Source organism: Dioscorea cayenensis, chromosome 7, assembly GCF_009730915.1.
Source record: "Dioscorea cayenensis subsp. rotundata cultivar TDr96_F1 chromosome 7, TDr96_F1_v2_PseudoChromosome.rev07_lg8_w22 25.fasta, whole genome shotgun sequence".
In the NCBI taxonomy this organism is placed as follows: domain Eukaryota; kingdom Viridiplantae; phylum Streptophyta; class Magnoliopsida; order Dioscoreales; family Dioscoreaceae; genus Dioscorea; species Dioscorea cayenensis.
The window spans coordinates 8661734-8674554 of NC_052477.1; the positions used below are offsets into that span (position 1 = coordinate 8661734).

Consider the following 12821-nt stretch of genomic DNA (forward strand, 5'->3'; position numbering starts at 1 on the left):
CAATTGAAGGAGAATTGGGTTCATTTGAACTAAGCTGGTTCTAGAGTTTTGTATAACAATTGGAATTGGTTCAATCCTGGTTGATGAAATTGAACTTGGTTTAGTGAAATTGAGGTTGGTTCAAGTTGGTTCATGAGGGTTTAGGCCAAACTGAGTTGGTTTAAGTGCAATTGGAGACTAGTTTGATTATGCAAGGTCGGGTTTGAACAGATTGGAGTGAGTGGGCCCAGCTAGAGAGTCAGTTATTGGTTTCTTGTATTTTATTTTGGGTTCAGTTATGTCTTTAGTTTTCGTATTTATTTATTTTATTCCGTTCTCCGGTTAGGTGTTGTTCAGGCTTAGGAGAAAATTTCAGGTCTAGCCAAAAACCCAAGGGAGATTAGGTGAGTTGGTAGTGGCTACTGTTTTTGAATAATTGGATAATTGCTATTATTTTGAAATAGTTATTTACATGGCTACTATTTGAAAATAATTGTTTAAGTATTTCATTTTATATTATTTAATAATTTCTATTGTTAAAGGATACTTATATATATTTGCAGTTTGCTATGCCATAGCAATCGTATTAGTATATCTGGTCTGGACAATTATATGTAGTTTCAACTGTGAAGATAACATGAAAATATGATTTCCTTATTCTTTTCAGGTATTTATTTTAATGGGTATGTGTACCTTGACCTTGAGTTGATTTGTGAAAGCATGTGGCATATTAAAATGTTTTTATCGTCGATGCTTGTGGAATTGGTTTTCATTCATACTATAGGAATGGTGTCTTGGATTTGGACATATATGTGATAATTTCCTCGAGTTGGAAATTGGAAAGAATTCCATTGTTGTATTGAATTTTGATGGTGACTGCGGACTTTAGACCGACACTGCAGTATGGGGTTCCAAGGTCTGGCCTGATGAGAGGCGTTGTGGTCAACCCTGAGTTTACACTCGTTAAGAGGTGCACGGAGCCATTGACAGGGAGTCTTTTATGTGAGAAACCTGGGTTCACCACACGGGGATCTCAATGACCAACGTCAAGGTTATGAATGCCTTGATGGCTCTCAATCTAGTCGCGATAGCGGCAAAGTCGGGGAGTGTTTTTAGGCCAATGATTTGAGATTGGTTTTACAATTCAGTTGTGCAAAACATGTTATTTTGGATTGTGATGAAGGGGCGAAGCCCAGCTGTCGCTCTAAGGAGGGCAATCTCTCACAAAAATTGTATTTCCTTAGAAAATTTATTTGATGATGATTCATGATGAATTTATATTATAAAAGCTCTTTAAAAATGTACTTTGCCAAAATTCTGGTATTTGGGAAAGTTTGGAAATTATTTGAGAAAATTGATCTTTATATACTTTATATATGCTATATTTAATTATTTGAAATTATTGAGCCACTATCGACCAACTGAAATGTGTTATAGTTGCTGGAGCAGGACCCTACTAGATTGCTTGTGCGAGTATAGAGCTAGTCAGGGTTGAGTCCAAGATTGAGTGGGTCCCTTTTCTTTCTATGTGTTGGTGTTGTGATCTTGTAGCGGTTGTACCTGTAAATTGGAGTAATTATATTTGTTGTATTTGTGTATTTGAACCTATAGCTGGTGTAAAGTTGATAGTCATGTTTGTATGTCTGATTTGGTTTTTTGAAAAGTGTCAGTTTTCCAGTTAAAAAATGGATTTTTAACTGATGGGTGCCACATTTACCTCGATAAAAAGGGTGGGTGTGACAGCTATATTTTATTAAGATGATAATGTTAGAATTCATTAATGTACATGATAACAGGGTATTAGTGAATTTGTATTGGATTAGTGGTTGATCCAAAATGTTATTGCAAATTTATTTCAAATTTGTAACAAATTTGCAAGGGACATGTTTGTGGAGCCATTGCAAATCTGTTACATATTTTGCAACCACTTTGCAAGGGATTTGTTATGGATCCATTGCAAAGTTGTTGCAAATTTGCAACCTCTTTGCAAAGAATTGGCACATATTTAGGAAATCTGTTGCAAATCTATTGCCAATTTGCAACACATTTGCAATGAATTTGTCTGGGATCAAAATATTTGTTGTAAATCCCTTACAAATTTGCTACCCAATTGTAATAGACTTTGCAATGGAATGGTTGTAACTCTGTTACAATTCCATTACCAATTTATAATATATTTGCAACCGATTTAATGCTAATCCGTTGCAAAAGTGTTGCCAATCCGTTGTAAACATTTTGCAACGGATTAGTTCTCATTCCAAAAATTTGCTATGAGCAAAATAACAATGGCATTAATCCATTGAAAAATCATTACAAAATGTATAGCTGTAACGGAATTGCAATGGATTTGACCATTACAAAACAGTAAAATTGCAATGGCATTAATCCCCATTTAGCTAAGTGTGTCTGGTACAAGGGCGTTGGTCACTCAACCAAGTACAACCTAGAAGTTGAGATACAGAGTTCTCATGCAAACCAACACATTAAAGATCACACAGCTTAAACCACAAACCAAACCAAAAGCTCTAGAAGTAAATCACAACATCCATACAAGCAAGTTCATCCCAAGATTCACCAGATGCTCGATGACCTTGGGAGTCTAGTTTAACATGAATAAAAGAGAGACCTCAAGATACAAATAAAACATCAACAAAACCAAAGAAACCCCCTTGAGATGTTGACTAGAAGATGGTAATGAGAGCTTGTCGGACCGCGCCGGAAAGCTCCTTAATAATCTCCTTGATAGCAACCTTCTTCTCCCCTTGGATTTGCCCCTTAGATCTGCTCGTGAAACCAGATTGGTGCTACAATACTTTGCTATAGTACAGGTATAGTACTTTCCTATAGTGTTTATGCTACTACTGGTCCCAAAGTCTCCAGTGAGTCTCACGGGCTTCATACGGGTGCATGGAGCCCGTGAGGTTTACAACCGATTTCTTGCAACACCTGATCCCCTGGCTACAGTGCTTGTTACAGTGTTATTGCTCCAAAAACATGATTTTTTGTGCCGATTTTTCCCCAATTGCGTTCTCGAGCTTTTCTTGGCTTCCCTGAGGCCTGTAACACAAATATAACTAATTTAGACATAAAACAGGCATTGATTCACTCGAAAACACATGCTAGAATGTATAAAACCTACGTATAAATACATACATTTAGGCTCTTATCAACAAACCTACTAAATTAAGTGTTTGCCCTTGACTTATGTTTATAGTCATTGCATATGAAAGATTAATAGGGAATTGCTTTCGACACATGATGAATGGCCACTTGCCTTCTTGCATAGGCATAATAATTCTAGGAATGTACACTTTTCGCTTATGTTGGATCCAGAAATAATTCTTGCCTCAAAAATGTTCTGATGCATTTGTGTAATTATCAATCTTGTTCCATTGGCCATTCTCTTGGCTAATGTTTCTTATCAGCATTATCACACTACCCAATTTTAAAGTAAGCTCATGATTCGGTATGGCTATGAATTTTAATGCATTTAGGAATTTAGTTGTATATAATGGTGCATTTGCTTCAGCAAATGTAGAAGCTTTAGAGATGTAGTATGAACTTAAATACTTATGCTTATCAGCTTCAATTTTGTTGCTGATTGTTTCATTTAATATATCAACAGTTTTATTGTATGATGTGACTATAGCTCTTTGCCTTAAGTATTCTGGCTTTACATTGTTTAGCTAGAATTGTGGATAAATAACTTCAATGATTGATTGTATTGGATTACCTAAGCCTTCAACCAATAGATCGTGTAGAATTTCTATCAAATCTCCTTCATCAAGATCGCTATGATTTCTTTCAATAGATGTAATTGTACCATCACCAATTTGTAACAACCATTCTACAAATTCTCTTAATTGATTTCGACTTTCTTCATCAAAGTTGTTTCTGTGCAGTCTCATGTTAGTCTTGAGTTTTAATATTTTGCTTTCTTTCGAAAGTTGTGATTGGGTTATAGTAGCATTTATGATATCTGTTTTGTTACTATATGGAATAATTGGTAGGATTTGTCGGAAATCCCCACCAAGAACTACTGTTTTGCCTCAAAAAGGTTTTTGTAGATACTTTTAGTATTGTCTCTGAGAAAAGATCTTGTAAATTTTGTTTAATTCTTCAAGACAATTTCTGTGAACCATAGAAGCTTCATTCCAAACAATCAAAGTTGTTTCTTCAATCAATCTTGCCAATTGAGTTTGCTTGTTAATTCTACATCTAGAGCATTCTCCAATATTTATTGGGGTTTTGAATCTAGAGTGGGTAGTTCTACCTCTGGGCAATAAAAGTGATGCAATTCTTGATGAAGCAACATCTAACAATCTTTCTTTTAGCACTAATTCCATTAATGATGGTGTTTCATAAAAATGTTTTACCAGTCCCACCATGGTCATATACAAAAAACATTCCTCCATTGTTGTTCATAGCTTTTTGTATTTGATTATAGATAGCTAATTGTTCAGCATTTAATTTTGCAAACATTGATAAGTGATCTTTTTGAAGCTGAGGAATATTGTAGTGTAACTCTTCTTGAGGATTATCTAATTTAATGCCATTTTATGATGTGGTTGCCGGCGTATCCCTTCTCTGATATTGAGGGAATCCATCCTCATCAATCATTGTTGAATTGCAAAATGGCTTTGGATAGAATTTTTTTGCATATTCCATTTCCATACATGCAACTATAAAAAGAAGAAGAACAAATAAAAAAAAATAGGACTCTACATAATTTACATGCTTTTACAGGTCCAAAGTGATGGTTTTTCATAAGATCATCCATCAAATGACATAGTTTTATTCGAAAAAACCCTCGAGACTATGTCAAGTCAATCTTCAGGACATTGGCATATAATAGCACTCAATGCATCTGTTATTTCTGATCATCAGGATTGCAAGTGAATGCAATAAATAGTTTAGAGTAGCCAAAAAATCTGCAAATAGCCATTGCGTCTTCGTATTTCTCAAACATATACCTACGGCCTGGTATAAAACTTGTAGGTAAAATAATGCACTTCCCAATACTATTGCATTGCAGATCTTCTTGACCGGTTGCATCTCTAACAGTCTTGTACATTTCAATCCTCAATGATGTTTGGTGCTCTCTTAAATATCTGAATCTTGTGTCTTCAATTATAGCATAACAACCAACTATAAATTGTTGGAAAAGTCGACCTCCTCTAAGCAAGGTATTATTCTCAATATTTCTTTGTTAAATCAAGTAAGCATAATATTCTCTCATAGTTAAACACTCCCTTCCTAATTTATTTCGTATTGGAGATTCTTTATAAAGTATATTTAGATGAAAATAATCTTCTCTATAATAAAAGTATAATGGATATTGAAGTGGCATGAGCAGCGGATATAGGTCACCAATTCTTTTTAACCTTCTCATTTGTGTTCCACTATAATATCCCTCCCATGGTCATTAATACCAAAATCATCGACAATTAGAGCAGCAATTTCTGGAACTGCTGGTACAGAATAATTAAGGTCTTTATTATTTCGATTTGCAAGAAGCTTTATCCTAAATGGCAATTCTCTAAATTGCATGTGAACTCTCTTGCACTGGAAGACTTTTGGCAATCTCATTGTACTCATCCAACATATTCAGTTAATCTGCATATGATATCATTGTCCAATCCTTGAGCACCATCATCAAATCAAAAGCATGATGTTCTATAATCTAATTCAACATCTGATTCAATCGTGTATAGCTATGCAAATCTAGTTCTGTGCCCAGCAATTGGAAGCAAAGACCCCATTCTATGATAATTTTGTCCTAATAGCTTGAATACATAAGGCCCAGGTTTTTCTATTGACACTATTATCAACAATACCACTGAGTGAAGTAAATTGAAAAAGTGAGTTGTATATTATAATTTGCTCTTTAAATTTTGATTTTCTTACCCCATCATTACCATCAAATAATCATCTTAAAAGAGGCGGTGTTGGTTTTTGTGGTGGAAGACAAATAAGACCTTGCCTGTAACACATATTAAATTTAGGATTTGAAGTAGATTTGGATAGGTTGATCCTTTCATCATATCACATGGATACATTGCAAAATGGACATTTAAAAGTTGGCCCACCAAAGTATGAAGGTTGAAATATCATTCATGTTATAAACATCAAGAGAAGAACAATCCATACAACCATATATGTGAAAAATTTGTAATTATCATTTTGAGAAAGTTGAGGATGCTTAAATTGTAGTGTGGCTATTTCTGAAAGAACGATAATAGAAATATGGGGAATCACTACGAAATGAAATGCTTACTTTTTATGCCGATCGTTTAAAAACAACACCGAATCATTTGTATAAAATATGACTTGGTGAAAGATTGATATCATGATCAATGTAAACATTTTTCATTGTTAACCATTAGTTGATTAGATTCTAAGAGTCCAAACACATATTTTGATCTACTTGTTGAAGCATCGGCGTTAGAGCGGGACCCATTTATATTAGAAAATGGATTTTTGTTGAAATGGGTTCTAAAACTACCATCAAGTTCACTTGAGTCTAATTGTAGTGTAGACTCAACATCAACTTCACCATCAGCGTTAATATAATAATGCTATCGTAGATGTCTGATTATTGGCTTATTAACACCTCCAAACACACTATCAATTCTGCTATTATTTCTACTATGGATTCTTTTAGCATTTATAATATCCATTCATCTTAATCTGTTACATGCAGCCTCCGATTTACTTACCACAGGTAACAAATCAATCTTTTTAATATCATGGGTCTTAGTAATTTCTTGAATTTTGCATGAATCTTTTGTAACATAACTGGAGTAAGATGAGTAGTAAGAAATAAATTTAAAAATTGTAGTAAGATACTAACTTCACACAGTATAAATATCATTTAAGTATAAAATAATATAAGGAAATTCTTACCTCAAAAGAAGTCTGCAAACATTCAAATTAGCTCACCACTTCTAGTCAAACTTTTAGATCTATATAGCATGAGTGCATTTAGAAACAAATCATCAAATTTGCAATGTAAATATAATAGTATAATTTGATCAAATTATTTTGCCATCAAATCATCTTAAAAAATTAAGCTGCCTTGGTATTACAACATCATAATTTGTATTATTAATGTATAATTTGATGTATATGATACATGATAAATGATATTTAAATTTTTTGTATATTTTAAATAATTATTTTTTAAAATATTAATTTAATAAGTTTGATACAATATTTATCTTTATTAAATTTATAAGTTGAATTTATCATTAAAAAATAATCTATTTGTATTTTAAAACTAAAAAGTTAGATATATATATATATATATATATATATATATTATAATTATTTAATATTTAATCTTATGATAGTTTTTATATATATTTTGGATAAAAAAATTTTTAATAAGAAATTGACATGTGACATTTTAATTATATATTTAATATAATTTGTTTCCTATTAAAACATTGAATAACATAACATTTACATGAATTTAAATTTATTTTAATATGCTTATATGATTAATTAACATATATTACAATAATAATATATCTAATAATAATAGCATATACAATAATGCTATCCAAAGTGGTATGTATTATCAAAAACTATATTTTTAAGATTTTAGAAAAACTTATTTGTTTTTTACATTATTTCATATCTTTTTTCAAACATTCCCAAGTCTTAAATTATGTAAATTAAAAAAAAATAAAACAAATCAAAATTATAGGTGAAAATAAACATTACAGATTGTTGGTCCTAGCATGATCCTATTTAGTTATTATTGTTAACTTCATTTGATCATCACTTCTTTAAAATAACAAATAGCATAATAATGAAATGAATATTTTTAAAATCAAGAACTTTATTTACTAACATTATCAAGTAAAAGAATAGTAAGTGTAAAATTTACCTAATATCCTAAATGAGGGATGCTTCAATTCGGCAAGCATAAGACAAAATCTTAATTTTGCTGTAAAACGTTTATGAATCAAATCCAAAAGTTATCGTATTGTTATAATGCAATGACATCCTTTTATAAGAAATGAAGAATCATTTTTTTTATATTTTGTTTCCTGTATAAGACTATAAAAAGTCAAAAACAAATCACTGAAAATCTGTGTTACACATTGTGAAAGTCAAGATTACTTTGCATCTACTTTACAACAAATTAAATACGATTTCAAATAGAGTCAAACAATTGTGGCTCATAGCTTCCATTCCAAGCGGGTCCAATTAAAAATAAAATAAAAACAATTAAACATCCATCAATTAGGGAATTGATCAATAAAATAATCAATAAATCCAAGGGTTTTTCATAATGATCTTTTGGTAAAAGGCTGCTAGCATCACATCAAATCTTTAAAAAGTTTTTACTCACATGTCCAACAACTATAGCAACACATGAAATGGTGTATATTTATTCAAAAGTGGGGACATGCAAACAGGAATTCAAATGAAAAAAGTCAACCCCAATAATTGCAATATTATCAAGGGTAAAAGCTAAGAAAATTTAGACTCAGCTTCATCGTCGTTCCGTCTCTTCCACTTTAGCTTTGATCACATCAGAATATTTTCTCTTAACTCATTTTGAATTTGTTATTACATATAGGGAGGTTCACTTTGTCAAACTTCTTACGAGTTGATTTCCTCACTAATAAACTTCATATAGCCACCACCACAATTAATTTTTTGCTTATGCTTAATTGAATTTAGAAAACTAATGTCTTGTCCTTATTACCAAACTTTGGCAACTCTACCAAAATGGCATAGAACCAATAATCCTCGGTACATTGGATACTTACAGTTGAAAATCATAATCAAAACATCAAGGACGTGTTAATTCAAGTAGAAGATCAAAAGTCACAATTTCAATGATTTAGGAGATAATTAAAAATATTAGACAAATGTACCTTTGTCCTCGTAATCTGCTCTCCATTTGGCGGAAGTATGATTCCATTCCCCGGTCATGTGGTCTTGCTTCCTCCAATCCAATACTACCCACCGATCCTCTCATCCATCTTATAAGCACATAATTCACAAAAAGCTAGAGAGAGTAAAACATCAATGCAACATCTCCAAACCTCAAAGATGCATATGTTCAGAAGAAAAAAAAATACAAAGGCATCAAATTGATACTAAGCCTTTAGTTACAACTAAAAGCTTGTAATATATCTCAAATTCAAACAACTAATAAACAAACAGGAAAACTGACAATCCAAATACACTATCACAAAGAAAAAGTGATTTTTTAATGAGAATGCAAAATACCGGAAAGATCCGATGATAGAAGGATGAAAATAGTTAGGATTCCCATATTTTTCCAAAACAAATTTAATCTGTTTCCAATTCCAATCATCTATAAGAACAACTTCCAAAATCTCTTTCTCTTGATAGTAAAGGTTATAAACAAACCTGAACTACACTGTTCTTTAAATATTAGTACATGAATAGCATGACAAATTATAAGAAAAGAAATCAATTAGAACTTTTAAAATGGCAACATAACTGAAATACATAGATAATCATACAACAAATGATCAGGAAAATAGGAAAAAAAATAGTAACAAAGAAACTTGAAAAGATTGTTCCTTTGGTATTCCTCTTTGATAATAAAACCATCAAAAACTATATTTCCCATCTATTTAAAGAGAACCCATCAAATCCAAGAGCTCATCAAACCCTGAATTCTTACCATCAAAATGCTCTCAAAGAAGACCTTACCAGAGGCTGCAAAGAATAAGTAAATGGCCAAGAAGATGAAAGAGAAGACCTCAGCTTTTCTCCACGCCATTATTACAAAGAACAATGAAGGATTGATAGCTTCTTCCCTGCCCCCTCTCAATCACTTATCAATCCAAGAATTGGATTTGATTTGAAGGTAAGGGTTATCAGCGGGGGTAAAAGGAGTGGCCTTTGGAGGGATATTCATCCCACTCCATGTTGGCTCCCTCGATGTCCTTGTAGATGAAGTGGTAGTCCACCATTGCTGAGCTATGAGAGCTCGAGAACCAGAGATCGTAAGGGTTTCTTTTCGAAAAAAATGTTAGGGTTTAGGGTAGCATCAAAGAAAGGATGGAAATAAGATCAGAAGTGATGTTAAGATTGGTGATTTGGGAATTTATGGTTAAGGTTTCGGTGAGAGGGGATGTGGAGAGGGCGAGAGGGAAAGGTGGAAGTGATAAGGACATGAACCAATGGCAGATGGAAAAAAATGGCACATTATTTGAAAGGAGGAGATATTTGGGGGATAACTTTAAGAGTAAGTGTATATGTGTGGATAAAAAACACAAAATTTTATTATTTTTGAATTAAAAAATGATGTTTTTGTGATTTGATTGGATTTTTTAAGGCTATAATGGAAAAAAAATTACATCCCACCTAGAATGTTACATTATCATCTATCGAATTGGTAATCAATAATCGTAGTATTATTAGTAATATTGTCCAAGTTATAAGATTCTAAAAATGAAATATTCAAATTCTAAGGGTACTATAATATTACCCCAACCAAGCCCCACTTTCAGGGTTATGGTAGTCAACATCCATGCATAAATTATCAAGATAAGCTGATAATTGTTTGAATATTATTTTTTCATATATTAAATCTCTCATTATTAATCTGACTTTTTTTCACCTTATTCATATGGCTAACACAGCCGGTTATATATATACTAATAAGACTTTATGCCAAACGAGCTAACTACAAACCATCTTGTTGAAAATTTATTAAATCATTTGTTTTTATTAAATATAAAAAAAAGTTTATTATAAAATTATAATACATAGAGGACGAACTATAGAACAATAGAACAAGATGGCAACTTATGATGAAGAGCTGATAACTCACTAATGAGCTAAGTTAACTCAGTATAAGAAGAGCCATCCTCCATGATAGCACTCTTTGCCATCTCTCTCAGCTTTCTAGCTCTCATCCTCATGGCCTCAGCTTTAACCCCACCAATACTGGTCATGCAGCTCACAACTCTCTCCATATTTATCCCATGAATCAAAGGCCTATCCTCAGGCCTCATCACATGTTCCTTCATCCCAACAGCAACACCAATCTTCAACACATCTACAACCAACCTTTCATTTTAAAATTGCTCCACAAACAAAGGACAAGTGATCATTGGCAAGCCTGGACACACACCTTCAAGAGTGGAGTTCCATCCACAGTGAATCATGAACCCACCAACAGCTTTATGATTCAATATCAATGACTGAGGATCTCATCCTCTTAAAATCATACCGTTTTTGCCTTCATTAATCCTCTCTTCATACCTTCTGGCATCCAATCCTGTATCTTCTCATCCCTCTCAATAATCTTAGGAACCACCCAAATGAATGCATGATTAGAAGCTTCAAGACCCAAAGCTATCTCACGTATCTGCTCACCGGAGAAGCTAGACAAGCTTCTAAAACAAACATATAGAACAGACCCAGGTTCCTTCAGATCAAGCCAACACAAACACTCATGATTTCTATCATCACTATTGATCATGTTCTCATTGCACAAAGACACAGGACCAATGTGACAAGCTGGCGTCTAGTGACTGTGCGGTAGTGTTCAACGTAGTCCGGTTCCAGCTCATAGAAACTATTCATCACCACGCCGTAACTTCTCTTCTCTGCCTCCTTAACATGAAGGAAGAAATCTTGACACTCTTTGTTTGTTTTGCATATATCTAGAACTTGAGTCTTGAGAAGCTCAATCCATTGAGGGGTTCCAGGAACCAAGAAGGACTTGGTTTTAGCTTGCAAGGTCTGGTAAGGATTATAGCTTTGTTGGATGGTAATGAGGCACAAAGGAAATAAGCCAGTGCCATTAAAAATTAGTTGGGGGATGGTGAGCTTGGATGTGATTTCAATGGTCCAAGGAAAGAAGATGTCAATTATGATTACGTTGGGGTGGTGTTGTGTGAAGGTTTGGTGGAAGGGTTGGGAGAGCATGGAGACGGCTTGCTTGAAGTTAGGGATGAGGTCTTGTGAGGGGAGGGTGGTGAGGTTTTCACAGCCTTCAGGAAGGCCTGTTGCTGTGGTAAAAGAGAAGGGAATGAGGGCTAGTTCTAGTGGGGAGTTTGAAATGATGGGTTTGAGAAGGAAAGTGTTAGCAGGGTTGGTGAGGATGGTGGTTCTTACTCCACGGTTGCCAAACAACTTGGCCATGTTGATCATAGGGAGCATGTGGTCTGGTGCAATGTATGGAAAGAAGAGGATGTGAAGATCTTGGGTTTTGGTCACCACGAATGGACAATAGAGCTGAGAGAGAGAAAGAGAGAGAGAGAGAGAGGTGAAGGAAAGGGTAAATATCCTGTGGAGTCACCAAACTATGGCCAAATATCAAAAGGGATACCCATCTTTAATTCGTATCTTTTTACTACCATAATTTGATTTCGCTTCAACAGGAGGGTACCCGCTTATTTTTGGTGATAATTTTCTGACGTGGCCGCCGGAACGATCACGTGAACCAGCTTAAGACAGCTCAGTTGATGACTTGGAAGTGCCAGCAAGGATGTTATAATCCTCATCACCCTTTTTAATCCACATCAGCATCCCACCCACTCGTCTTCTTTTCCCTCGTCTTCTTTGTCTCTTGACTTTTCTTCTCATTCTTAATCTCCTGCTTTTGTCCTTCTCAAATGAAGAAAACTACATCAACCTCAAGAATTCATGTGCCAAGGCCTCTTGTAAATGAAAAACAAAGGGAAAGTGCTGCAAAGAAAAAGGAAAATGTGGGCCACACGGTGTTGGATGAGTCTAGAGTTTTTGGTAGTACCCAATTAGACAAATGAAGCCTGGACAAGTTTATGTCACTTTCTTTGGTTTCTTCATTTTTAATGCAAATTTTGTAATTGAAT

The 12821-nt window shown here is 33.8% G+C and overlaps 1 protein-coding gene across 1 annotated transcript; it reads right to left on the bottom strand.

Moving 5' to 3' along the window:
* Positions 1 to 10817: 10817 nt before the first annotated feature.
* LOC120265059 (scopoletin glucosyltransferase-like) lies at positions 10818 to 12129 on the bottom strand. Its single transcript, XM_039272980.1, has 4 exons — positions 11491 to 12129; positions 11245 to 11410; positions 11114 to 11161; positions 10818 to 11038 (listed from the first exon to the last, which is right to left on the bottom strand). Exons 1-4 carry the CDS (start codon positions 12127 to 12129, stop codon positions 10818 to 10820), a joined length of 1074 nt encoding a protein of 357 aa, XP_039128914.1.
* Positions 12130 to 12821: the final 692 nt, after the last annotated feature.